The following is a 27,151-nucleotide window of genomic DNA, read 5'->3' on the forward strand; positions in this document are numbered from 1 at the left end:
TTTTTTTTAGGCATGTATCTCGTGCACACGAGAAACTTTTTATAAAGTTATTAAAAATAAAAAATAAATGTTCTAACTTTTTTTTTAGACATGTATCTTGTGCGCACGAGATACATGTCTAAAAAAAATAAAAAATTATACATTTTTTTTTTATAACAAAAGTCTCTCGTGTGCACAATATACATGTCTAAAAAAAATTATTTATTTGTATAACTTTATAAAAAGATTCTCTTGCGCATGAGATACATGTCTAAAAATAAAAAAATAAAAAAATAATTATAAAAAAAAAACATTTCCCTCATGTTAAGTAGCAATGATCGTCACACACACACGAGGTGTGGCGAAATTATTCTCTGCATTTGACCCATCACCCTTGATCACCCCCTGGGACATGAGGGGAGCAGTGGGCAGCAGCATTGGCTGCGCCCGGGAATCATTTTTGGTGGTTTAACCCCCAATTCCCTTTAGGGGCTCCGTAGGATTTTAACTATTTTTGAATTTTGTTACTACAGATAGACGGGATGTTATTGTGCAGCTGGAAGTGTTTGAGAAGTTGTGTCTTGGCGTGTTTTGACGACTAAACAAGAATAAGCAAAAAAGAGGAGTGACTCAAGACTTCATTACTGCGCCTCTCAAAAAGAACTCTTTTAAAAGGCTGAACAACAATGAATGGCTGTGGAACAATATATTTTTTTTGTGGGGGGGTAAATGTGCACGTCACGCTATGCAAGTTTGCAAGCCCAACATTTCTTTTAAAACCTTGCTACAGTTTGTCTGATACATATTATTCATTGATGAGAGCTCATCAAATATTCACCCAGCAGCAAATAAAATAGCATTATGAACAATAAGCAGTTAGGACCCCCACCAAATGTACCTTAACACCTCATGTACAGTATATGTCATTTTTACTTTTATTACATGTTTTATGTCATTGGAACTACTCGGCAACTTTGACAAATATAAACAGTAAGTGCTTTGGAAATGAAATGTATGATTATTATGATGTATATGCAGTGTTTAAATGTATGATTATTATGATGTATATGCAGTGTTTAAATGTATGATTATTATGATGTATATGCAGTGTTTAAATGTATGATTGTTATGATGTATATGCAGTGTTTAAATGTATGATTATTATGATGTATATGCAGTGTTTAAATGTATGATTATTATGATGTCTATGCAGTGTTTAAATGTATGATTGTTATGATGTATATGCAGTGTTTAAATGTATGATTATTATGATGTATATGCGGTGTTTAAATGTATGATTATTATGATGTATATGCAGTGTTTAAATGTATGATTATTATGATGTATATGCAGTGTTTAAATGTATGATTATTATGATGTATATGCAGTGTTTAAATGTATGATTATTATGATGTATATGCAGTGTTTAAATGTATGATTATTATGATGTATATGCAGTGTTTAAATGTATGATTATTATGATGTATATGCAGTGTTTAAATGTATGATTATTATGATGTATATGCAGTGTTTAAATGTATGATTATTATGATGTATATGCAGTGTTTAAATGTATGATTATTATGATGTACATGCAGTGTTTAAAGGGCAGTCCAATCCATGTGATGCATGCATTATTGAAACCTTAATAGCACATGAACACATTTTCCCAGGAAAGAGCTGCAAGAAAATGCTGTTAAAACAAAAGCTAAATATATTGACTGAGCAAGTCCGCATGCATGGGTGGCTACGAACATCTCTACGAACAAAAAGCTCATTAAAAAGCAAACACACATTCCCCCGTCTATCCGCCATCTTGTTTGAATCCCCAATGCACGGCCGGCACCACCACAACTCTACCTAATGTGCCACCAATCCTACTCGCCACACCTCGCCAATTACGGCGCTTTTCTTCAAACCGAGACGTGAAATAATTGACATTTGGTAAGGAGCTGGTTCACGCGGTGATGCAATCACAGCAAATAGAGAAGGAAGACACCTGGAAGAGTAGAACACCAGTGAATAATAACAATACATGAATAAAGATCAACACAAAATAAGTAAAGAGGTTAAAGATGATTTGTATTAGTCGTACAAAGTTGACGAAGAAAAGTGAAAACATGAATAAGTGGCTTGAAAATGAAATATGAATGCAAAGAAAAATAAGGAAGTTAGATAAAAGAATAACACATTTAATTGTTTAATAAATAAACAATAAGATGAATGACAACTAATACAAATATTACATCAACACATGACTATGTCATAACCTGTCAACACAGCTTTGTTTTTATCATCCATCCATCCATCCATCCATCCATCCATCCATCCATCCATCCATCCATCCATCCATCCATCCATCCATCCATCCATCCATCCATCCATCCATCCATCCATCATCCATCCATCCATCCATCTTCATCCACTTATATGAGGTGGGGTCGCGGGGGCAGCAGCCTAAGCAGAGAAGCCCAGACTTCCCTCTCCCCAGCCACTTGGTCCAGCTCCTCCCGGGGGATCCCGAGGCGTTCCCAGGCCAGCCGAGAGACAAAGTCTTCCCAACGTGTCCTGGGTCTTCCCCGTGGCCTCCTACCGGTCGGACGTGCCCTAGGGAGGTGTTCGGGTGGCATCCTGACCAGATGCCAGAACCACCTCATCTGGCTCCTCTCCATGTGGAGGAGCAGCGGCTTTACTTTGAGCTCCTCCCAGAGCTCCTCACCCTATCTCTAAGGGAGAGACCCACCACCCGGCGGAGGAAACTCATTTCAGTACCCGTGATCTTGTCCTTTCAGTCATAACCCAAAGTTCATGACCATAGGTGAGGATGGGAACTTGGACTATATACACAAAAGACATATTTCTCTCAAATGTTGTTCACAAATCTGTCTAAAGCTGTGTTAGTGAGCATTTGTTCTTTGCCAAGATAATCTATCCCACCTCACAGGTGTGGCATACCAAGATGCTGATTGAACAGCATGATTATTACACAGGTGTGGCATACCAAGATGCTGATTGAACAGCATGATTATTACACAGGTGTGGCATACCAAGATGCTGATTGAACAGCATGATTATTACACAGGTGTGGCATACCAAGATGTGATTAAACAGCATGATTATTACACAGGTGTGGCATACCAAGATGCTGATTGAACAGCATGATTATTACACAGGTGTGGCATACCAAGATGCTGATTGAACAGCATGATTATTACACAGGTGTGGCATACCAAGATGCTGATTAAACAGCATGATTATTACACAGGTGTGGCATACCAAGATGCTGATTGAACAGCATGATTATTACACAGGTGTGGCATACCAAGATGCTGATTAAACAGCATGATTATTACACAGGTGTGGCATACCAAGATGCTGATTGAACAGCATGATTATTACACAGGTGTGGCATACCAAGATGTGATTAAACAGCATGATTATTACACAGGTGTGGCATACCAAGATGCTGATTGAACAGCATGATTATTACACAGGTGTGGCATACCAAGATGCTGATTAAACAGCATGATTATTACACAGGTGTGGCATACCAAGATGCTGATTGAACAGCATGATTATTACACAGGTGTGGCATACCAAGATGCTGATTAAACAGCATGATTATTACACAGGTGTGGCATACCAAGATGCTGATTAAACAGCATGATTATTACACAGGTGTGGCATACCAAGATGCTGATTGAACAGCATGATTATTACACAGGTGTGGCATACCAAGATGCTGATTAAACAGCATGATTATTACACAGGTGTGGCATACCAAGATGCTGATTAAACAGCATGATTATTACACAGGTGTGGCATACCAAGATGCTGATTGAACAGCATGATTATTACACAGGTGTGGCATACCAAGATGTGATTAAACAGCATGATTATTACACAGGTGTGGCATACCAAGATGCTGATTAAACAGCATGATTATTACACAGGTGTGGCATGCCAAGATGCTGATTGAACAGCATGATTATTACACAGGTGTGGCATACCAAGATGCTGATTGAACAGCATGATTATTACACAGGTGTGGCATACCAAGATGCTGATTGAACAGCATGATTATTACACAGGTGTGGCATACCAAGATGCTGATTAAACAGCATGATTATTACACAGGTGTGGCATACCAAGATGCTGATTGAACAGCATGATTATTACACAGGTGTGGCATACCAAGATGCTGATTAAACAGCATGATTATTACACAGGTGTGGCATACCAAGATGCTGATTAAACAGCATGATTATTACACAGGTGTGGCATACCAAGATGCTGATTAAACAGCATGATTATTACACAGGTGTGGCATACCAAGATGTGATTAAACAGCATGATTATTACACAGGTGTGGCATACCAAGATGCTGATTAAACAGCATGATTATTACACAGGTGTGGCATACCAAGATGTGATTAAACAGCATGATTATTACACAGGTGTGGCATACCAAGATGCTGATTAAACAGCATGATTATTACACAGGTGTGGCATACCAAGATGCTGATTGAACAGCATGATTATTACACAGGTGTGGCATACCAAGATGCTGATTGAACAGCATGATTATTACACAGGTGTGGCATACCAAGATGCTGATTGAACAACATGATTATTACACAGGTGTGGCATACCAAGATGCTGATTGAACAGCATGATTATTACACAGGTGTGGCATACCAAGATGCTGATTAAACAGCATGATTATTACACAGGTGTGGCATACCAAGATGCTGATTAAACAGCATGATTATTACACAGGTGTGGCATACCAAGATGCTGATTGAACAGCATGATTATTACACAGGTGTGGCATACCAAGATGCTGATTGAACAGCATGATTATTACACAGGTGTGGCATAGACTGGCCACATTGCAATGTGCAGTTTTATCACACAGCACAATGTCTCAGTCGGCATGCTGACTGCAGGAATGTCCACCAGAGCTGTTGCTCATGAATTAAATGTTAATTTCTTTACCTATAAACCGTCCCCAAAGGTGTTTCAGAGAATTTGGCAGCACATCCAACCGGCCTCACAACCGCAGACCACGTGTAACCACACCAGCCCAGCACCTCCACATCCATGATCGTCTGAGAGCAGCCACCCGGACAGTTGCTGCAACGATTGGTTTGCATAACCAAATCATGTCTGCGAGAAACGGTCTAGAATCTTAACGGTCGTCGTGTACGCACCCAATTAGGAGTTTTCGGTATCCATCTCTACTCAGAAGTGTAAGAAAACAAGATACAACAACTGGACTCCACTGTTATCGTTATCAGTGCGGGACTATATGGTAAATTACAATTGTTATTAGTGTATTGATTTGCCTTTAAAAAAATATTTTTTTTGGAAAAGGGTCCAAAATGGATCTTTTGAGTGTAGATGTTCCTTGGACCTTGAAGAACATCAGGAATGTGCCGGTATCACTTAGTGACAGTGGATCCTGCCCACTGCACGTGTCGTTCTAAACACCAGCTTCTCAAGATTCCACAGGAAGCAACACCATATAAGGTCAAAGCTAGATGTGTGCTAACATGAAAGACCACAGGAAGCAACACCATATAAGGTCAAAGCTAGATGTGTGCTAACATGAAAGACCACAGGAAGCAACACCATATAAGGTCAATGCTAGATGTGTGCTAACATGAAAGACCACAGGAAGCAACACCATATAAGGTCAAAGCTAGATGTGTGCTAACATGAAAGACCACAGGAAGCAACACCATATAAGGTCAAAGCTAGATGTATGCTAACATGAAAGACCACAGGAAACAACACCATATAAGGTCAAAGCTAGATGTGTGCTAACATGAAAGACCACAGGAAGCAACACCATATAAGGTCAAAGCTAGATGTATGCTAACATGAAAGACCAACACATTCACTTGGATCCAAACAAGAATTAGACTCTATCCTTGTTACAAGACAACATTTAGTCGAGGTGTCCATTGTGGTTTTTGTCAAGTGTGAAATACTGGACAAGGTCTGGGACCGTGTCCTTCTTCCACAGCAGATGTCCAAGTTCACTGGAGCGTGGCCGCCCCTTCTCATTGCCAGGCCACTCGTTTGGGTGTTGAGTGAGTGTTGACAGAGGCGCCCCATCTGGGACTCAGTCCTGTGATGTTGACATCTGGGACTCGGTCCTGTGATGTTGACATCTGGGACTCGGTCCTGTGATGTTGACATCTGGGACTCGGTCCTGTGGTGTTGACAGTGCCGGGGGTTGTTGGCAGAGGGAGTCGTGCTGACACCCATCTGAGCACCAAGATGCCTTCATTCATGGCTCATAGATACTGGATCTTACATCATCTATACTGGATCTTACATCATCTATACTGGATCTTACATCTTCTATACTGGATCTATACTGGATCTTACATCATCTATACTGGACCTTACATCATATATACTGGATCTTACATATTACATCATCTATACTGGATCTTACATCATCTATACTGGATCTTACATAATCTATATTGGATCTTACATCATCTATACTGGATCTTACATCATCTATATTGGATCTTACATCATCTATACTGGATCTTACATCATCTATACTGGATCTTACATCATCTATATTGGATCTTACATCATCTATACTGGATCTTACATCATCTATACTGGATCTTACATCTTCTATACTGGATCTATACTGGATCTTACATCATCTATACTGGACCTTACATCATATATACTGGATCTTACATCTTACATCATCTATACTGGATCTTACATCATCTATACTGGATCTTACATCATCGATACTGGATCTTACATCATCGATACAGGATCTTACATCATCAATACTGGATCTTACATCATCTATACTGGATCTTTTTTTTGCGCTCAATGAGGCATCTCCTCCTAACTATACGAATGCGCATGTTGCCCGTCCTCTTAAAAGGGGAGGGGGTGTCGCACTAATATTCAATGAAAATTTCAACCTTACCCCTAACCTAAATAATAAATATAAATCGTTTGAGGTGCTTACTATGAGGTCTGTCACACCGCTACCTCTCGACCTGGCTGTTATCTACCTGGGCCCTATTCATTGTATTCCATTTATATTTACATCTAACACAATTTCCCAACTCATATGGAAACGGGGTTTGTAGTTTGTTAGTGTTTAAAATAAAATATGTACTTACATTCACGCCTTGCTATTTACTTTGCATTCCGGGAAAACAAACCCCAAGATCCACATTTTGACAACTACACACGGTAGGAGGATACAATAGCTCACCGGCGTCACAATGTAAACAAACACCATGGGTGGATCTACACCTGACATCCACTGTAATGACACCAAGTATCTAGTCGATACTACTATGATTACATCGATATTTTTTATCGTCACAAAATAAACGGAATCATTGTATTCCGTTTCTATTTACATCTAACACCATTTCCCAACTCATATGGAAACGGGGTTTGTAGTTTGTTAGTGTTTAAAATAAAATATGTACTTACATTCACGCCTTGCCCGCGCCAACTTTCCTTTGCATTCCGGGAAAACAAACCCCAAGATCCACGTTTTGACAACTACACACGGTAGGAGGATACAATATAAACGGAATCATTGTATTCCGTTTATATTTACATCTAACACAATTTCCCAACTCATATGGAAACGGAGTTTGTACAAAACCCAAAACCAGTGACGTTGGCGTGGTGTGTAAATGGTAAATAAAAACAAAATGCAATGATTTGCAAATCCTTTTCAACTTACATTCAACACATCTGGAGAAATCACTGCACGTAAGCCATGATATTACACACCTCAGGCATCAAAAAGCCACATCCGTGTGTAAAGGATATCACCACATGGGCTCAGGAACACTTCAGAAAACCACTGTCAGTAACTACAGTTGGTCGCTACATCTGTAAGTGCAAGTTAAAACTCTACTATGCAAAGCCAAAGCCATTTATCAACAACACCCAGAAACGCTTGGCTGGGCCCGAGCTCATCTAAGATGGACTGATGCAAAGTGGAAAAGATGCAAAAAATAAGAAAGTTTCTCAGTGTGAACATGAAATATCTTGTCTTTGCAGTCTATTCAATTGAATATAAGTGGAAAAGGATTTGTTGTATTCTCTTTTTATTTACCATTTACACAACGTGACCACTTCACAGGTTTTGGTATGACCAGATGGAGGACATGACGGAGGTAGTTAGAAGGTGAGAGTGTGTGAACATTTCAAGCTGCCAGCGAGTGCAGAAGAAGTTAGTCAGGGTGTTGCTGGGAGGCCATGAGTGGATGCTGGAGATGTGAGGCGGTGGAGATCAATGTTTACGTAGGCGTCTACACCGATGTTTAAAAGGTAAACCTTAGACGAGAAGGTGAGTGAACATAAGTCACCAGAGTTATTTCAAGAGAAGTACGCAGGCCTCAACTTAAATGTCAAATTCAGCTCAGCCCACCACTCTGAAAAAAGGGTATACAAATAAGTCATCCACATTTGGTCGGGAGGTAAAGCAGACGTTGTTGGGTGTGGAACAATCTGAGGTGTGACAGGAAGTGGAACTCGCTCACTATTCTGCTCAGCCTGTTTAACAACCTTCTTGGACCTTCAACTACCAACCCCGTTTCCATATGAGTTGGGATTGTGTTAGATGTAAATATAAACGGAATACAATGATCCTTTTCAAGCCATATTCAGTTGAATATGCTACAAAGACAACATATTTCATGTTCAAACTCATAAACTTTATTTTGTTGTTGCAAATAATAATTAAGTTATAATGTCATGGCTGCAACACGTGACAAAGTAGTTGGGAAAGGGCATGTTCACCACTGTGTTACATGGCCTTTCCTTTTAACAACACTCAGTAAACGATTGGGAAGTGAGGAAACTAATTGTTGAAGCTTTGAAAGTGGAATTCTTTGCCATTCTTGTTTTATGTAGAGCTTCAGTGGTTCAGCGGGGGTCTCCGCTGTCCTATTTTAGGCTTCATAATGCGCCACACATTTTCCATGGGAGACAGGTCTGGACTGCAGGCGGGCCAGGAAAGTACCCGCACTCTTTTTTTTACCAAGCCACGCTGTTGTAACAACATGTAGCACCTATCTACAAAACAACATGTAGCACCTATCTACAAAACAACATGTAGCACCTATCTACAAAACAACATGTACTACCTATCTACAAAACAACATGTAGCACCTATCTACAAAACAACATGTAGCACCTATCTACAAAACAACACGTAGCACCTATCTACAAAACAACATGTAGCAACTATCTACAAAACAACATGTAGCACCTATCTACAAAACAACATGTAGCACCTATCTACAAAACAACATGTAGCACCTATCTACAAAACAACATGTACTACCTATCTACAAAACAACATGTAGCACCTATCTACAAAACAACATGTAGCACCTATCTACAAAACAACATGTAGCACCTATCTACAAAACAACATGTACTACCTATCTACAAAACAACATGTAGCACCTATCTACAAAACAACATGTAGCACCTATCTACAAAACATGTACTACCTATCTACAAAACAACATGTAGCACCTATCTACAAAACAACATGTAGCACCTATCTACAAAACAACATGTACTACCTATCTACAAAACAACATGCAGCACCTATCTACAAAACAACATGTAGCACCTATCTACAAAACAACATGTAGCACCTATCTACAAAACAACATGTACTACCTATCTACAAAACAACATGTAGCACCTATCTACAAAACAACATGTAGCACCTATCTACAAAACAACATGTAGCACCTATCTACAAAACAACATGTAGCACCTATCTACAAAACAACATGTAGCACCTACCTACAAAACAACATGTAGCACCTATCTACAAAACAACATGTAGCACCTATCTACAAAACAACATGTAGCACCTATCTACAAAACAACATGTAGCACCTATCTACAAAACAACATGTACTACCTATCTACAAAACAACATGTAGCACCTATCTACAAAACAACATGTAGCACCTATCTACAAAACAACACGTAGCACCTATCTACAAAACAACATGTAGCAACTATCTACAAAACAACATGTAGCACCTATCTACAAAACAACATGTAGCACCTATCTACAAAACAACATGTAGCACCTATCTACAAAACAACATGTAGCACCTATCTACAAAACAACATGTACTACCTATCTACAAAACAACATGTAGCAACTATCTACAAAACAACATGTAGCACCTATCTACAAAACAACATGTAGCACCTATCTACAAAACAACATGTAGCACCTATCTACAAAACAACATGTAGCACCTATCTACAAAACAACATGTAGCACCTATCTACAAAACAACATGTAGCACCTATCTACAAAACAACATGTAGCACCTATCTACAAAACAACATGTAGCACATATCTACAAAACAACATGTAGCACCTATCTACAAAACAACATGTAGCACCTATGTACAAAACAACATGTAGCACCTATCTACAAAACAACATGTAGCACCTATCTACAAAACAACATGTACTACCTATCTACAAAACAACATGTAGCACCTATCTACAAAACAACATGTAGCACCTATCTACAAAACAACATGTAGCACCTATCTACAAAACAACATGTAGCACACGTGTCAAAGACAAGAAAGTATATTTCCGTCCCTCACAGCGTTCATTAAAGCATCTCACTAAACATCTGAGGACGTTCAACGTTGCAGTTGATGTCCTTCCAGCCTGAAGCAGCCACGGTTGATTCTAGTCCCGGCAGTGCGTGGCTGACATGTCAGTGTAAGACTTGCAGCCTGCAGGCTCATTCTAAACCTCGTCTTACACTTGGCTGGAGATGTGAGTGTAGACAGCTCTGCATGTTTATAGCACATTTATTACCAAAGTGTCTATCGGCTGATGACATCTAACTTGTCGAAGAAATGTGGTCTCACCAGCTGAAGCAAAGGTTTAAAGTAGCGTACCAATATGTTGGTACCGGTACCAAAATGTGTTTCCATACTTTTCTAAATAAAGGGGACCACAAAAAATGTCATTATTGTAACAACAAATGTTAGTGTACATGAAACTTATGTTTATTATTGTCATTTAGTCCTTCAATAAAATAGAGAACTTGTCTTTTAGTAGTAAGTAAACCAACAAAGACTCCTAAATAGTCTGCAGTAACATATTGTGTCATTTATACACCTATTATTTTCTACACATTATGAGGGACAAACTGTAAAAAATGGATTATTAATCTACTTGTTCATTTACTGTTAATATTTTCTGTTTTGAACATGTTCTATCTACACTTCTGTTCAAATGTAATAATCACTTATTCTTCTCTTCTTTGATACTTGACATTAGTTTTGGATGATACCACACATCGATGTGATACCAAGTAGTTACAGGATCATACATTGGTCATATTCAAAGTCCTCTTGTGTCCAGGGACATATTTACTGACTTTATAAACATAATATGAATTTTTTTAAACATTTTGTGACGATAAAAAATATCGATGTAATCATAGTAGTATTGACTACATACTTGGTATCATTACAGTGGATGTCAGGTGTAGATCCACCCATGGTGTTTGTTTACATTGTGACGCCGGTCAGCTATTGTATCCTCCTACGGTGAGTAGTTGTCCAAACGTGGATTTTGGGGTTTGTTTTCCCGGAATGCAAAGGAAAGTTGGCGCGGGCAAGGCGTGAATGTAAGTACATATTTTATTTTAAACACTAACAAACTACAAAAAAAGGAAGCAAACAAAAGGTGCGCACAATGGCGGAGAACAAACTTGGCTAATGAAACAAAACTAGGGAGACTATGAACATGAAAACGAAAACAACACTTACTGTGGCGTGAAACAGCATGAAAACTATGGCATGGAACTATGGCATGGAACTATGGCTTGGAACTATGGCTTGGAACTATGGCATGGAACTATGGCTTGGAACTATGGCATGGAACTATGGCATGGAACTATGGCTTGGAACTATGGCTTGGAACTATGGCATGGAACTATGGCATGGAACTCTGGCTTGGAACTATGGCTTGGAACTATGGCATGGAACTATGGCATGGAACTCTGGCTTGGAACTATGGCTTGGAACTATGGCATGGAACTCTGGCTTGGAACTATGGCATGGAACTATGGCTTGGAACTCTGGCATGGAACTATGGCATGGAACTATGGCATGGAACTATGGCTTGGAACTATGGCATGGAACTATGGTTTGGAACTATGGCATGGAACTATGGCTTGGAACTCTGGCATGGAACTATGGCATGGAACTATGGCATGGAACTATGGCATGGAACTATGGCTTGGAACTATGGCATGGAACTATGGCATAGAACTATGGCATGGAACTATGGCATGGAACTATGGCTTGGAACTATGGCTTATAACTATGGTATGGAACTATGGCATGGAACTATGGCATGGAACTATGGCATGGAACTATGGCTTGGAACTATGGCTTGGAACTATGGCATGGAACTATGGCTTGGAACTATGGCATGGAACTATGGCATGGAACTATGGCTTGGAACTATGGCATGGAACTATGGCATAGAACTATGGCATGGAACTATGGCATGGAACTATGGCTTGGAACTATGGCTTATACCTATGGTATGGAACTATGGCATGGAACTATGGCATGGAACTATGGCATGGAACTATGGCTTGGAACTATGGCTTGGAACTATGGCATGGAACTATGGCTTGGAACTATGGCATGGAACTATGGCTTGGAACTCTGGCATGGAACTATGGCATGGAACTATGGCATGGAACTATGGCATGGAACTATGGCTTGGAACTATGGCATGGAACTATGGCATAGAACTATGGCATGGAACTATGGCATGGAACTATGGCTTGGAACTATGGCTTATAACTATGGTATGGACCTATGGCATGGAACTATGGCATGGAACTATGGCATGGAACTATGGCTTGGAACTATGGCTTGGAACTATGGCATGGAACTATGGCTTGGAACTATGGCATGGAACTATGGCATGGAACTATGGCTTGGAACTATGGCATGGAACTATGGCATAGAACTATGGCATGGAACTATGGCATGGAACTATGGCTTGGAACTATGGCTTATAACTATGGTATGGAACTATGGCATGGAACTATGGCATGGAACTATGGCATGGAACTATGGCTTGGAACTATGGCTTGGAACTATGGCATGGAACTATGGCTTGGAACTATGGCATGGAACTATGGCATGGAACTATGGCATGGAACTATGGCTTGGAACTATGGCATGGAACTATGGCTTGGAACTATGGCTTGGAACTATGGCATGGAACTATGGCATGGAACTATGGCTTGGAACTATGGCATGGAACTATGGCATGGAACTACGGCATGGAACTATGGCATGAAACTATGGCATGGAACTATGGCATGGAATGAAAGGTAGCAGAGGTAGTATGGATCAAGTCACCAGGACGATCAACAGAAACAGACAGGCTTAAATAGCAGTGACATGATTAGTGACAGGTGTGCGAGTGCAGAGCGTGAGACAGGTGCGTGACATGAGGACAGGTGAAAACTAATGGTTGCTATGGTGACAAAACAAGAGTGAAAAAGCACACACACACACACACAAACTCATGCCACTTAGCCGCTGATGCGTTTAAGGCCACACAAAAAGTCCGACACCACACACATGGTAGATGTCAGGTGGTTACACGACGACTCCTCAATCACACATCTGCTTATTTTACTGTCACCTATTATGAATGTCCATTTATGGATATTAATCATCAAATGCTGTTACATGTATTAAGAATGTTCATTTATGGATATTAATCATCAAATGCTGATACATGTATTAAGAATGTCCATTTATGGATATTAATCATCAAATGCTGTTACATGTATTAAGAATGTTCATTTATGGATATTAATCATCAAATGCTGTTACATGTATTAAGAATGTCCATTTATGGATAATAATAATCATATGCTGTTACATGTATTAAGAATGTTCATTTATGGATATTAATCATCAAATGCTGTTACTAGATTGCAGGAATGTTCATTTATGGATATATTTCACACACAGAATGTACACTTTATTCCATGCTTACATCTCATTGTGCCACATGAGAAGGTTTGAGGGGGATACTAGTACATAGTACATAGCTCATGAAAAACAAGATTTTCTGTGTGTGTCTGTGTGTGTGTGTGTGTGTGTGTGTGTGTGTGTGTGTGTGTGTGTGTGTGTGTGTGTGTGTGTGTGTGTGTGTGTGTGTTTGTGTGTGTGCGTGTGTGCGATCCTTCACTGCCTTTGTAGTGAAGGATCAAACAGCCCTATGGAAACCTCAGAGGACATTCCTTCTTTACCCAAGCATCCCTGCTACTCACCACCGCACTCCTCCACATCCTCAAATCTGATTGGCCGAACTTACAATGTGAGAAAAGACTCACCTCAGTGCATACAAAGTGTACAATGGTGCAGGTATACATGGTGCAAGTAGAGATGGTGCAGGTATAAATGGTGCAGGTATACATGGTGATGGTATAAATGGTGGAAGTATACATGGTGCAGGTGTACATGGTGCAGGTATACATGGTGCAGGTGTACATGGTGCAGGTATACATGGTGCAGGTGTACATGGTGCAAGTATAGATGGTGCAGGTATAGATGGTGCAGGTATACATGGTGCAGGTATACATGGTGCAGGTGTACATGGTGCAGGTGTACATGGTGCAGGTATACATGGTGCAGGTATACATGGATCAGGTGTACATGGTGCAGGTGTACATGGTGCAGGTGTACATGGTGCAGGTATACATGGTGCAGGTATACATGGATCAGGTGTACATGGTGCAGGTATACATGGTGCAGGTGTACATGGTGCAGGTATACATGGTGCAGGTGTACATGGTGCAAGTATAGATGGTGCAGGTATAGATGGTGCAGGTATACATGGTGCAGGTATACATGGTGCAGGTGTACATGGTGCAGGTGTACATGGTGCAGGTATACATGGTGCAGGTATACATGGATCAGGTGTACATGGTGCAGGTGTACATGGTGCAGGTGTACATGGTGCAGGTATACATGGTGCAGGTGTACATGGTGCAGGTATACATGGTGCAGGTATACATGATGCAGGTATACATGGTGCAGGTATACATGGTGCAGGTATACATGGTGCAAGTATACATGATGCAGGTATACATGGTGCAGGTATACATGGTGCAGGTATACATGGTGCAAGTATACATGGTGCAAGTATACATGGTGCAGGTATACATGGTGCAGGTATACATGATGCAGGTATACATGGTGCAGGTATACATGGTGCAGGTATACATGGTGCAAGTATACATGGTGCAAGAATACATGGTGCAGGTGTACATGGTGCAGGTATACATGGTGCAGGTGTACATGGATCAGGTATACACTAAGAGATCATGGCGTTGGATGGAAGGTGAAAGTGACTACAGAGGTTCGATGCCCTCTGAAGGACGGAATGACCTAACGCCTAAGGTAAGGTAAGGTAAGGTAAGGTAAGGTAAGCTATTATTTAAGTGTCACATGTAAAGTACTCAGCAGGGATGTATCCTGATTACAGTATTTCGCTACAAGAGGACAGTTAAAATCAATATGCTGATTGGTATTCTTGACCCAGCTAACATCCTAGCTAAGACACTGTACCTGACTAGTTGATGTATACACCATATTGACAAAAGTATGGTGTCCACCCATCCAAATGATGGCAATCACTCATCACTTGGCCCGGCCACAGGTGTATCAAATCAAGCACTTAGGCATGGAGACTGCTCCATAAAGACATGGATGACAGAGTCTGGTGTGGATGAACTTGACTGGCCTGTGCAGAGTCCTGACCTCAACACCTTTGGGATGACTTAGAACGGAGACTGAGAGCCAGGCCTTCAGCGTGTGACCTCACCAATGTGCTTTTGGAAGTAATGGTGGACAATTGCTATAAAGACACTCCGCAACCTTGTGGACAGCCTTCCCAGAAAATATAAAGACACTCCGCAACCTTGTGGACAGCCTTCCCAGAAGATATAAAGACACTCCGCAACCTTGTGGACAGCCTTCCCAGAAGAGTTGAAGCATGTACATCATATTGAAGCCTGTGGGTTAGGAATGGTATGGCACTTCAACTTCATATGGGAGTCAAGGCAGGTGGCCAAATACTTTTGGCACTATAGTGTAGATTTATTACAGGTTTTCTTGGCATTGATATTACACGTGCAGAGCTTTAGTGTGACAACACAAATGTGTGCAGAACAATAACAGATGGAAGTCAACACCACGTTGAAAAGGTACGCCGTGACTCACACTGCTATTAATATTAATTTCTTGCAGATCCCCTCTGTGGCTGCTGTTTCCCTGTCAAAGATGGGCTTCCCTTCCCCCTTTTCTCCTCTCTTATTATTATCATCCTCTCCGTCTCCCTCTCCCTCTCCCTCTCCCTCGCCTGCCTAATTCCCTCCCTCCCCTTCCTGCAGTCTTCTCCACTGAAGGAGGACTTCCTTCCTGCTCACACCAAAGCCTTCGCACATAAGCTCGTTATTCTGACTGACCGACATTTGCAGTCTTCCCACTCACGCTCCACACACTGTACGGCTGGGATGTACATACTGTACACACTGTACGACTGGGATGTACACACTGTACGGCTGGAATGTACATACTGTACACACTGTACGGCTGGGATGTACATACTGTACACACTGTACGACTGGGATGTACACACTGTACGGCTGGAATGTACATACTGTACACACTGTACGGCTGGGATGTACATACTGTACACACTGTACGACTGGGATGTACACACTGTACGGCTGGAATGTACATACTGTACACACTGTACGGCTGGGATGTACATACTGTACACACTGTACGGCTGGAATGTACACACTCTACACACTGTACGACTGGGATGTACATACTGTACACACTGTACGGTTGGAATGTACACACTACACACTGTACGACTGGGATGTACACACTGTACACACTGTACGGATGGGATGTACACACTGTACGGCTGGGATGTACATACTGTACGGATGGGATGTACATACTGTATTCCACTCAATGTCATATATGCTTCAGGGTTCCCCCTTCAGGATGGTGGCGGTGCACCACAGCAATATATTAGCCGCCACACCTCAAAAAAAGGGGTGAAAACAAAGCAAAGTAATCCGACGCTCTTTTAGCTTTAATTGCCAACTTTACACACAAAACACTTCCTCGTTCTCCACCGACCTGGTGTGTTCACACACCGTGGGAAAAATGAACATCCAAACCATCCATTTACATCGTAACTACCTGGTGGTGTTAATGTGTGTTATCAATCAATCAATCAATCAATGTTTACTTATATAGCCCTAAATCACCAGTGTCTCAAAGGGCTGCACAAGGGTTGCACGGTATACCAGTACTAGTATAGTATGGCGGTACTAATCAATCAAACACGGTACTATACTCTGTTTGAAAAGTACCGCTTCCCCCATGTATATATTTTTTTACAGACATGACTGCGTGTCGTCACGTGGTGACATTGCTGGTTGTAGGAGCAGAGGAGCATGTTGGGCAGCGCACACACACAGAGTACTTACAAGCAGACACAGTGTGTAGACAGAAAAGGGAGAATGGACGCATTTTGGTGTAAAAAGTGGAGATAAAGGTGAAGTTATAACACTGAAACACCCTCAGGAAGAGCTGCTTTAACACATGGCTAGCTAGCTGATGTTACATCCATGATGTCGTTCACAACAACACAACATTAGATGTGTTGTGTGTGTATGATTGTTTGTACATTGTTGCTACATCCATGATGTCGTTCACAACAACACAACAGATGACGTGTGTTGTGTTTGTATGATTGTTTGTACATTGTTGTTACATCCATGATGTCGTTCACAACAACACAACAGATGACGTGTGTTGTGTTTGTATGATTGTTTGTACATTGTTGTTACATCCATGATGTCGTTCACAACAACACAACAGATGACGTGTGTTGTGTGTGTATGATTGTTTGTACATTGTTGTTACATCCATGATGTCGTTCACAACAACACAACATTAGATGTGTTGTGTGTGTATGATTGTTTGTACATTGTTGTTACATCCATGATGTCGTTCACAACAACACAACATTAGATGTGTTGTGTGTGTATGATTGTTTGTACATTGTTGTTACATCCATGATGTCGTTCACAACAACACAACATTAGATGTGTTGTGTGTGTATGATTGTTTGTACATTGTTGTTACATCCATGATGTCGTTCACAACAACACAACATTAGATGTGTTGTGTGTGTATGATTGTTTGTACATTGTTGTTACATCCATGATGTCGTTCACAACAACACAACAGCGCATCCAGTTTCCTGGCCAATTATGTGAGTTCAGAAAAATCACAATCCTTACTTTGTTTATTGACTTGATTAATTATTGACAAAACAAAAGTAGTTACCATGGCGAGATCCCAAACTTCTAGTAGAAGTGGACACGTCTCACTCATTCGCTCCTCATCTGTTTCACCGCCACAAGCTTGTGGTTAATCTTTTTTTTTTTTAAATTCATAATTATATTTTTATAATGATATTTTTATAATAATGAGAAGCAGTGAATGAAATCTAAATGAATTGTGATTAATTGTCCAGCATGAACAAAACATCCATGTCAAAGCAGCATTCTTCAGAACACAGCGTTTTTTATGTGCATAATATTTCATATGTGTGTGTGTGTGTGTGTGTGTGTGTGTGTGTGTGTGTGTGTGTGTGTGTGTGTGTGTGTGTGTGTGTGTGTACATGGAGTTTCCTGTCTTCACGGATGGTAAAATAAGGATGTTGATCAGCTACAGTAGATCAGCTGTTGGACCGATGACCCCCCCACCCCCCCCCCCCCCCCGCCCCTAGGGTAAACACATGTAAACAAGTGTGCACGTGCACGAGTCACACACACACACACACACACACACACACACACACACACACACACACACACACACACACACACACACACACACACTCACACACACACACACACACACACACACACACACACACACACACACACACACACACACACACACACACAGAGTGCACATCAGCTCTCAATGTGTCGACCTTGAAGTCAGTTCAATACACAAAGAAGAAGACAAAGGAAGCCAACATCGGCACATAAAACACACCACTTCACTTCTACATTGCAATCACAATAATAGTAATAATAATAATAATAATAGTAATAATAATAATAATAATAATAATAATAATTGTAATCACAATAAAAATTGTAAAAAGGAGAAAAGAGAAACCTGTAAGCTGCTCACCTTTCTCAGCAGGTTGCAAATCCTCTCAATGTTCCTCAGTCTCTCCCTCTGTGAAAAGAACAAAGATGTTAGTGTTTTCTTCTCGTCAAGACTTTTATTTTGACATCTTCCTCTTCTTTCCATAAAAAAAAACAAAAAAATCACATGTACATAAGTATTCACAGCCTTTGTTCAATACTTAGTTGATGCACCTTTGGCAGCAAGTCTTTGAATACCATGCCACAAACTTGGCACACCTATCTTTGGACACTTTCAGTTTCCTCTCAAGCTCCATCAGGTTGGATGAAGTGTTGCTTTTCATCCAGCATGTCTCTGTACATTGCTGCATTCATCTTTCCCTCCATCAGGTTGGATGAAGTGTTGCTTTGCATCCAGGATGTCTCTGTAAATTGCCGCATTCATCTTTCCCTCCATCAGGTTGGATGAAGTGTTGCTTTGCATCCAGGATGTCTCTGTACATTGCTGCATTCATCTTTCCCTCCATCAGGTTGGATGAAGTGTTGCTTTGCATCCAGGATGTCTCTGTACATTGCTGCATTCATCTTTCCCTCCATCAGGTTGAATGAAGTGTTGCTTTGCATCCAGGATGTCTCTGTAAATTGCCGCATTCATCTTTCCCTCCATCAGGTTGGAGGAAGTGTTGCTTTGCATCCAGGATGTCTCTGTACATTGCTGCATTCATCTTTCCCTCCATCAGGTTGGATGAAGTGTTGCTTTGCATCCAGGATGTCTCTGTACATTGCTGCATTCATCTTTCCCTCCATCAGGTTGAATGAAGTGTTGCTTTGCATCCAGGATGTCTCTGTACATTGCTGCATTCATCTTTCCCTCCATCAGGTTGGATGAAGTGTTGGTTTTCATCCAGGAAGTCTCTGTACATTGCTGCATTCATCTTTCCCTCCATCAGGTTGGATGAAGTGTTGGTTTTCATCCAGGAAGTCTCTGTACATTGCTGCATTCATCTTTCCCTCTATCCTGACTAGTCTGCCAGTTACTTTTCATCCAGGAAGTCTCTGTACATTGCTGCATTCATCTTTCCCCCTATCCTGACTAGTCTGCCAGTTACTTTTCATCCAAGAAGTCTCTGTACATTGCTGCATTCATCTTTCCCTCCATCAGGTTGAATGAAGTGTTGGTTTTCATCCAGGATGTCTCTGTACATTGATGCATTCATCTTTCCCCCTATCCTGACTAGTCTGCCAGTTACTTTTCATCCAGGATGTCTCTGTATATTGCTGCATTCATCTTTCCCTCTATCCTGACTAGTCTGCCAGTTACTTTTCATCCAGGATGTCTCTGTACATTGCTGCATTCATCTTTCCCTCTATCCTGACTAGTCTGCCAGTTACTTTTCATCCAGGATGTCTCTGTACATTGCTGCATTCATCTTTCCCCCTATCCTGACTAGTCTGCCAGTTACTTTTCATCCAGGATGTCTCTGTACATTGCAGCATTCATCTTTCCTTCCATCAGGTTGAATGAAGTGTTGGTTTTCATCCAGGATGTCTCTGTACATTGCTGCATTCATCTTTCCCTCTATCCTGACTAGTCTGCCAGTTACTTTTCATCCAGGATGTCTCTGTACATTGCTGCATTCATCTTTCCCCCTATCCTGACTAGTCTGCCAGTTACTTTTCATCCAGGATGTCTCTGTACATTGCAGCATTCATCTTTCCTTCCATCAGGTTGAATGAAGTGTTGGTTTTCATCCAGGATGTCTCTGTACATTGCTGCATTCATCTTTCCCTCTATCCTGACTAGTCTGCCAGTTACTTTTCATCCAGGATGTCTCTGTACATTGCTGCATTCATCTTAGTCTAGTCAGGGAGGCGGCCAAGACCATGGTCACCCTGTCAGAACTGCAGCATTCCTCTGTGGAGAGAGGAGAACCTTCCAGAAGGACAAGCCACCAATCAGGCCTGTATGGTAGAGTGACCAGACTGAAGACATTTCTGAGTAAAGAGTGTGACAAAATGCACCTGAAAGACTCTCAGACCACGAGGAACTAAATTCTCTGGTCTGATGAGACAAAGGTTGAACTTTTTGGTGAGAATATCAGCTGTCATGTTTGGATGAAACCAGGCATCACCAGGACAATACCATCCCTACAGTCAAGTATGGTGGTGGCAGCATCATGCTGTGGGGTTGTTTTTCACTGGCAGGAACTGGGAGACTAGTCAGGATAGAGGGAAAGATGAATGCAGCAATGTACAGAGACATGCTTGCTATCCAACCCGATGGAGCTTTCCCAATACAGTGTATATTGATGAACTTACATCCCTTTGGATTTAGTATCTTTAATGCACTGAACCACTAAAGGTATACGTGTACTAAAACACGTGCAAACTTCATATTATGTATGCTGATACGTTAAGGTGGGAATCAAACACCTTTTTTGGGCGTGTATAATAACGTGTAAAAGGCTTCTGGGCGTGTATAATAACGTGTAAAAGGCTGGTGGGTGTGTATAATAACGTGTAAAAGGCTTGTGGGCGTGTATAATAACGTGTAAAAGGCTTGTGGGCGTGTATAATAACGTGTAAAAGACTTCTGGGCGTGTATAATAACGTGTAAAAGGCTTGTGAGCGTGTATAATAACGTGCAAAAGGCTTGTGAGCGTGTATAATAATGTGTAAAAGGCTTGTGAGCGTGTATAATAACGTGTAAAAGGCTTGTGGGCGTGTATAATAACGTGTAAAAGACTTCTGGGCGTGTATAATAACGTGTAAAAGGCTTGTGGGCGTGTATAATAACGTGTAAAAGGCTTGTGGGCGTGTATAATAACGTGTAAAAGACTTCTGGGCGTGTATAATAACGTGTAAAAGGCTTGTGAGCGTGTATAATAACGTGCAAAAGGCTTGTGAGCGTGTATAATAATGTGTAAAAGGCTTGTGAGCGTGTATAATAACGTGTAAAAGGCTTGTGGGCGTGTATAATAACGTGTAAAAGGCTTGTGGGCGTGTATAATGACGTGTAAAAGGCTTGTGGGCGTGTATAATAACGTGTAAAAGGCTTGTGGGCGTGTATAATAACGTGTAAAAGGCTTGTGGGCGTGTATAATAACGTGTAAAAGGATTGTGGGCGTGTATAATAACGTGTAAAAGACTTGTGAGCGTGTATAATAACGTGTAAAAGGCTTGTGGGCGTGTATAATAATGTGTAAAAGGCTTGTGGGCGTGTATAATAACGTGTAAAAGACTTCTGGGCGTGTATAATAACCTGTAAAAGGCTTGTGAGCGTGTATAATAACGTGTAAAAGGCTTGTGGGCGTGTATAATAACGTGTAAAAGACTTGTGAGCGTGTATAATAACGTGTAAAAGGCTTGTGGGCGTGTATAATAATGTGTAAAAGGCTTGTGGGCGTGTATAATAACGTGTAAAAGACTTCTGGGCGTGTATAATAACCTGTAAAAGGCTTGTGGGCGTGTATAATAACGTTTAAAAGGCTTGTGGGCATGTGTAATAAAGTGTAAAAGGCTTGTGGGCGTGTATAATAACGTGTAAAAGGCTTGTGTGCGTGTATAATAACGTGTAACAGGCTTGTGAGCGTGTATAATAAAGTGTAAAAGACTTCTGGACGTGTAAAAGGCTTGTGGGCATGTATAATAACGTGTAAAAGGCTTGTGAGCGTGTATAATAACGTGTAAAAGGCTTGTGAGCGTGTATAATAATGTGTAAAAGACTTCTGGGTGTGTATAATAAAGTGTAAAAGACTTCTGGACGTGTAAAAGGCTTGTGAGCGTGTATAATAACGTGTAAAAGACTTCTAGGCGTGTATAATAACGTGTAAAAGACTTCTGGGCGTGTATAATAAAGTGTAAAAGACTTCTGGACATGTAAAAGGCTTGTGGGCATGTATAATAACGTGTAAAAGGCTTGTGAGCGTGTATAATGTGTAAAAGGCTTGTGAGCGTGTATAATAACGTGTAAAAGACTTCTGGGCGTGTATAATAAAGTGTAAAAGACTTCTGGACGTGTAAAAGGCTTGAGCAGCACAAACTCACCAAACTGCTGACTCTGCAGCCATTATTGCGCTTAAGCTTTTAAAAGTCCTCATGAAATATTAAACACGTTCCCACAGCCTCACACTCTGCCTTTAATTCCAACAGTGTTATTCACAAGTCACAACTTTGCCTTCTTGAGAAGTGAATATTTGTGTTGGTGTGTTTGTGAGCGTTTGATGACTTTATCTGCACTTGTCACTCGCTGGCCTGAGAGACTTAGTGTAAGAACACCCGAGGACACAATCTTACACCGCAGCTACAACGTTAGCATACGGCGTCATTTCAACACATTCCAACATTAGCAACAACACCAAATACCAGTTGTACTTACTGTATCTGTTAGATCCGTAGCTGTAAAGTGATCTAAATGATCTTCTACTCTATTTACATCTGACATAGCTTACAAAGTGGTGCAGCAGAGGCACACTGCATGTGGCAGCTTCATGCTGTGGGCTTGTTTTGCAGCGCCAGGAACTGGGAGACTAGTCAGGATAGAGGGAAAGATGAATGCAGCATTGTATATATATATATTGATTGATTGATTGAAACTTTTATTAGTAGATTGCACAGTACAGTACATATTCCCTACAATTGACCACTAAATGGTAACACCCCAATAAGTTTTTCAACTTGTTTAAGTCGGGGTCCACGTTAATCAATTCATGGTAAACTGTCATGATCCATGGTCCGGATCAGGTTTTTGTATTTTCTGTTAGTTTTGGACTCCTTCAGTTCATGGTTGCTCATTGTGTTCACCTGTCTCTGATTAGAAACTTACTGACTCTTCAATGAATACTTTCAAACAAGTCAAAAAGACATCATATGTGAAAGGGAAACTTTATTCTACAGCGCCATATTTTTGTAACGCTGAATAATTTCCAAATGTTTTTTTTAATTTCTATTTTGCAATGTGTCTGCCGTGAATAACTGGTGGAAGGAAAGAGGCAAATATACTGGTGAGTGTGTTTTGACTCTGTTGACATGTGTATTTAGAATAGAGTAATAATAACAGCTCACGGTCAGTCCATGACTTGGTAGAGGTGCAGGACCATGGTCCACATTGTCTGTCAAACCATGAATTGATTTACGTGGACCACGACTTAAACAAGTTGAAAGACTTATTGGGGTGTTACCATTTAGTGGTCAATTGTACGGAATATGTACTGTACTGTGCAATCTACTAATACAAGTTTCAATCAATCAATCAATCAATCAATCAAGGCATTGAGCCTGAGCGCAGACCAGAGCCCAGAGCCTTGGAAACTGTTCTGGACTTCAGGTGTTGAGTACTGTAGACCCTTTCCAAAGACTGAGTGTGAGCACACCCTCAACTTTCAGCTCCGTTCTTTGTGGCGTCCAAAAGTTTTTAAGTAGTGTCTTGTTTCACCAGTACTAACATGTACTGTAGTATTTCTGCTTTAGTGAGGAACATGATAATACTCTGTGGGAAAACTCAAAGCGTGTGTGTGTGTGTGTGTGTGTGTGTGTGTGTGTGTGTGTGTGTGTGTGTGTGTGTGTGTGTGTGTGTGTGTGTGTGTGTGTGTGTGTGTGTGTGGACCAGACAGACTATTAAGCCCTCAACTGCTTCTGTGGCTCATTTATCCAAAAGGTCACATGGGACTTTACCTCATTCCAGAGTTAAAAAACACGGCGTGGGAGTGGCTAGCAGCATAAAGTGTCTCTTTTTCATCGTTTTAAACAACATTCCAGAGTTAAAGAACATGACGTGGCCGTTCCATGGTCGCCCGCCTCGCCTGCGACAGCAGTGTTCTGTTCACCGCCACCACCTGACTCGTCCCCGGTGGATTCGGGGACACTTGGCCTGGCGACCCACCACCAAGTCCTCCCTCCGCCCTCCCTTGACTCTTGAACTGTCTCTTAGTTTTTTTTCCCCAAGGGACATCTGGAATCTGTCCTTTAAGGGGGGGGGGGGGGGGGTACAGTTATGATCTGCTGTTCAGTTATGTTATCGAGTCACTTGTGTTTTCAGCACCTTTTGAGTTTGTGTGTTTCAGTTGCCATGACGGCAGATTACACTCACCGGCCTCTGGTTAGTGTTCGGGACGCTCACCTGTTTCCCGGGCACTAATCAGAGGGCTACTTAGTCCTAGCCCTGGCCTCGCTTGGGCTGGTGGTTTTGTTTGCTCCCATGCAACAAGTTACGCTCCGAGTCTGTATTGGTACTAACATCTTTTGGCTACCCTTTTTGTTTTCCGTGCCGTGGGCACCACGCAGCATTTTTTGTCTGCAACTAGAATGAATAATTTCTTCTCACCTGCAAGCCCCTTGCTGACATCCCTCTGCATCTTGAACAGACCACTTCCGGCTTCACGCAAGCGTAACAGTCATTTCCAAGTTTCACACTTTTAAGCAGCAGTAACTGTAGTAGCTAGCGTTACTTCATGGCTCTGCATAGCAACCTGAGGTGCTGTGAGCATGCCACTGTCACTACCACAGAAAAGTAGTTCCTCAGTGTTAACTTCTACAGTAACAATGTTGCTATACCTTTGTAAACATGCAGGTCATGGCGTGTAAATGGAACTTTGTTGTTTTGTTTTATACATTAAATAGTAGAATCGTTGTTCGTTTTTTTCTATCTAAAATCCACAGAAAAGAGAAAGGTGCGTTCTTGTTTCCATAATGTCAGGATTTTTTATGAAGTGTCTTTAAGGACTGTACACATTTTTGCTGGATATATGAGAGCATGGACCTGGAATCTTAATGCATCATTAGAGATGATTACTACTGATGACCCAACAACTGTGCACACAAGTCAATGCTTGTTACTGCTTCACTGGATTGTTGGCAGACATTTTAAGAGCAGAAACAATGAAAAAGATTAGTATGATATTTAAAAAAAAAACACACAGATAATAAAAAAAACTAACAACTTTAATTTTCACTGCACAGCCCTTTTGTTTACCCACGATGCTGAGGAAAATGGAGGGCTTATGTATAATCCAGAGTATTAACTTGAGAAATGGGGATAATATTCAGTAAAGTCAATCAAGTGAGTGTTGCTATTAAATAGGAGTTTGCATAAACTGCATCACTAACAACTTAAGTCCTCACGTAAGCTCGGAAAGTCATTTGGAATAAAAACTGTGATATATTTCTCAATGGAGACGATGATGGATATGATTCCCCACATGTAGTCATTCTGTATGTTTGGATGTAGTCGTACTCGTGGAAATTGTGACCATTGAAAATGTCATCAAGATGTATATTGTCATTATGTGCACTCAGAAAGTGAATAGCATACAAATGTCAGAAATGTCCAGAAAAATGTAGTTCTAGTGCTAGTAGTAGTACTAGTAGTAGTAGTACTAGTACTAGATGTACTAGTAGTAGTACTCACATGCAATGACAGGCAACTAACTGGAGGACATTTGTGTAGAAATGACAAGTGAATGCTAAAGAGTTGAATTTAAATGGGAGAAGGAAAATGTGGAATTATCAGAAAAATCTGAATTTGTGAAAATGTCCATCTGGATGTTTCCTGTAGACGCTGGAATTGTTGACAAAATGGCATTTTTGGGGTGGAAAACGTTGAACTCTGGGAAAAGCAATAATGTTTGCAACGTGAAAAAAGGCTAGCTTGAATGTTTTGATGTTCAAATCAGTGGAGGAATGTGGAAGGAGTAAGAATTTTCAAGATCAACGATCTGTCATGATCCGTGGTCCTGATTATATTTTCTGTTGGTTTTGGACTCCTTTTAGTTCTTTTTGGTGCACCTCTGAGTTTGTTTCGGTTGCCATGGTTACTCATTGTGTTCACCTGTCTCTGATTAGTGCTC

The 27,151-nt window shown here is 40.9% G+C and overlaps 1 protein-coding gene across 2 annotated transcripts in view; it reads right to left on the reverse strand.

Moving 5' to 3' along the window:
- The window catches only part of cnih3 (cornichon family AMPA receptor auxiliary protein 3), a 67,888-nt gene that overhangs the window by 4,479 nt on the left and 36,258 nt on the right, over positions 1–27,151 (reverse strand). For both annotated transcript variants that reach the window (XM_062043294.1, XM_062043293.1), the window contains exon 3: positions 19,351–19,398. In XM_062043294.1, coding sequence (XP_061899278.1) covers positions 19,351–19,398 — 48 coding nt within the window. The remainder of the gene's footprint in view (positions 1–19,350; positions 19,399–27,151) is intronic.

The sequence above is a fragment of the Entelurus aequoreus genome, linkage group LG03 (assembly GCF_033978785.1).
Source record: "Entelurus aequoreus isolate RoL-2023_Sb linkage group LG03, RoL_Eaeq_v1.1, whole genome shotgun sequence".
NCBI lineage: Eukaryota > Metazoa > Chordata > Actinopteri > Syngnathiformes > Syngnathidae > Entelurus > Entelurus aequoreus.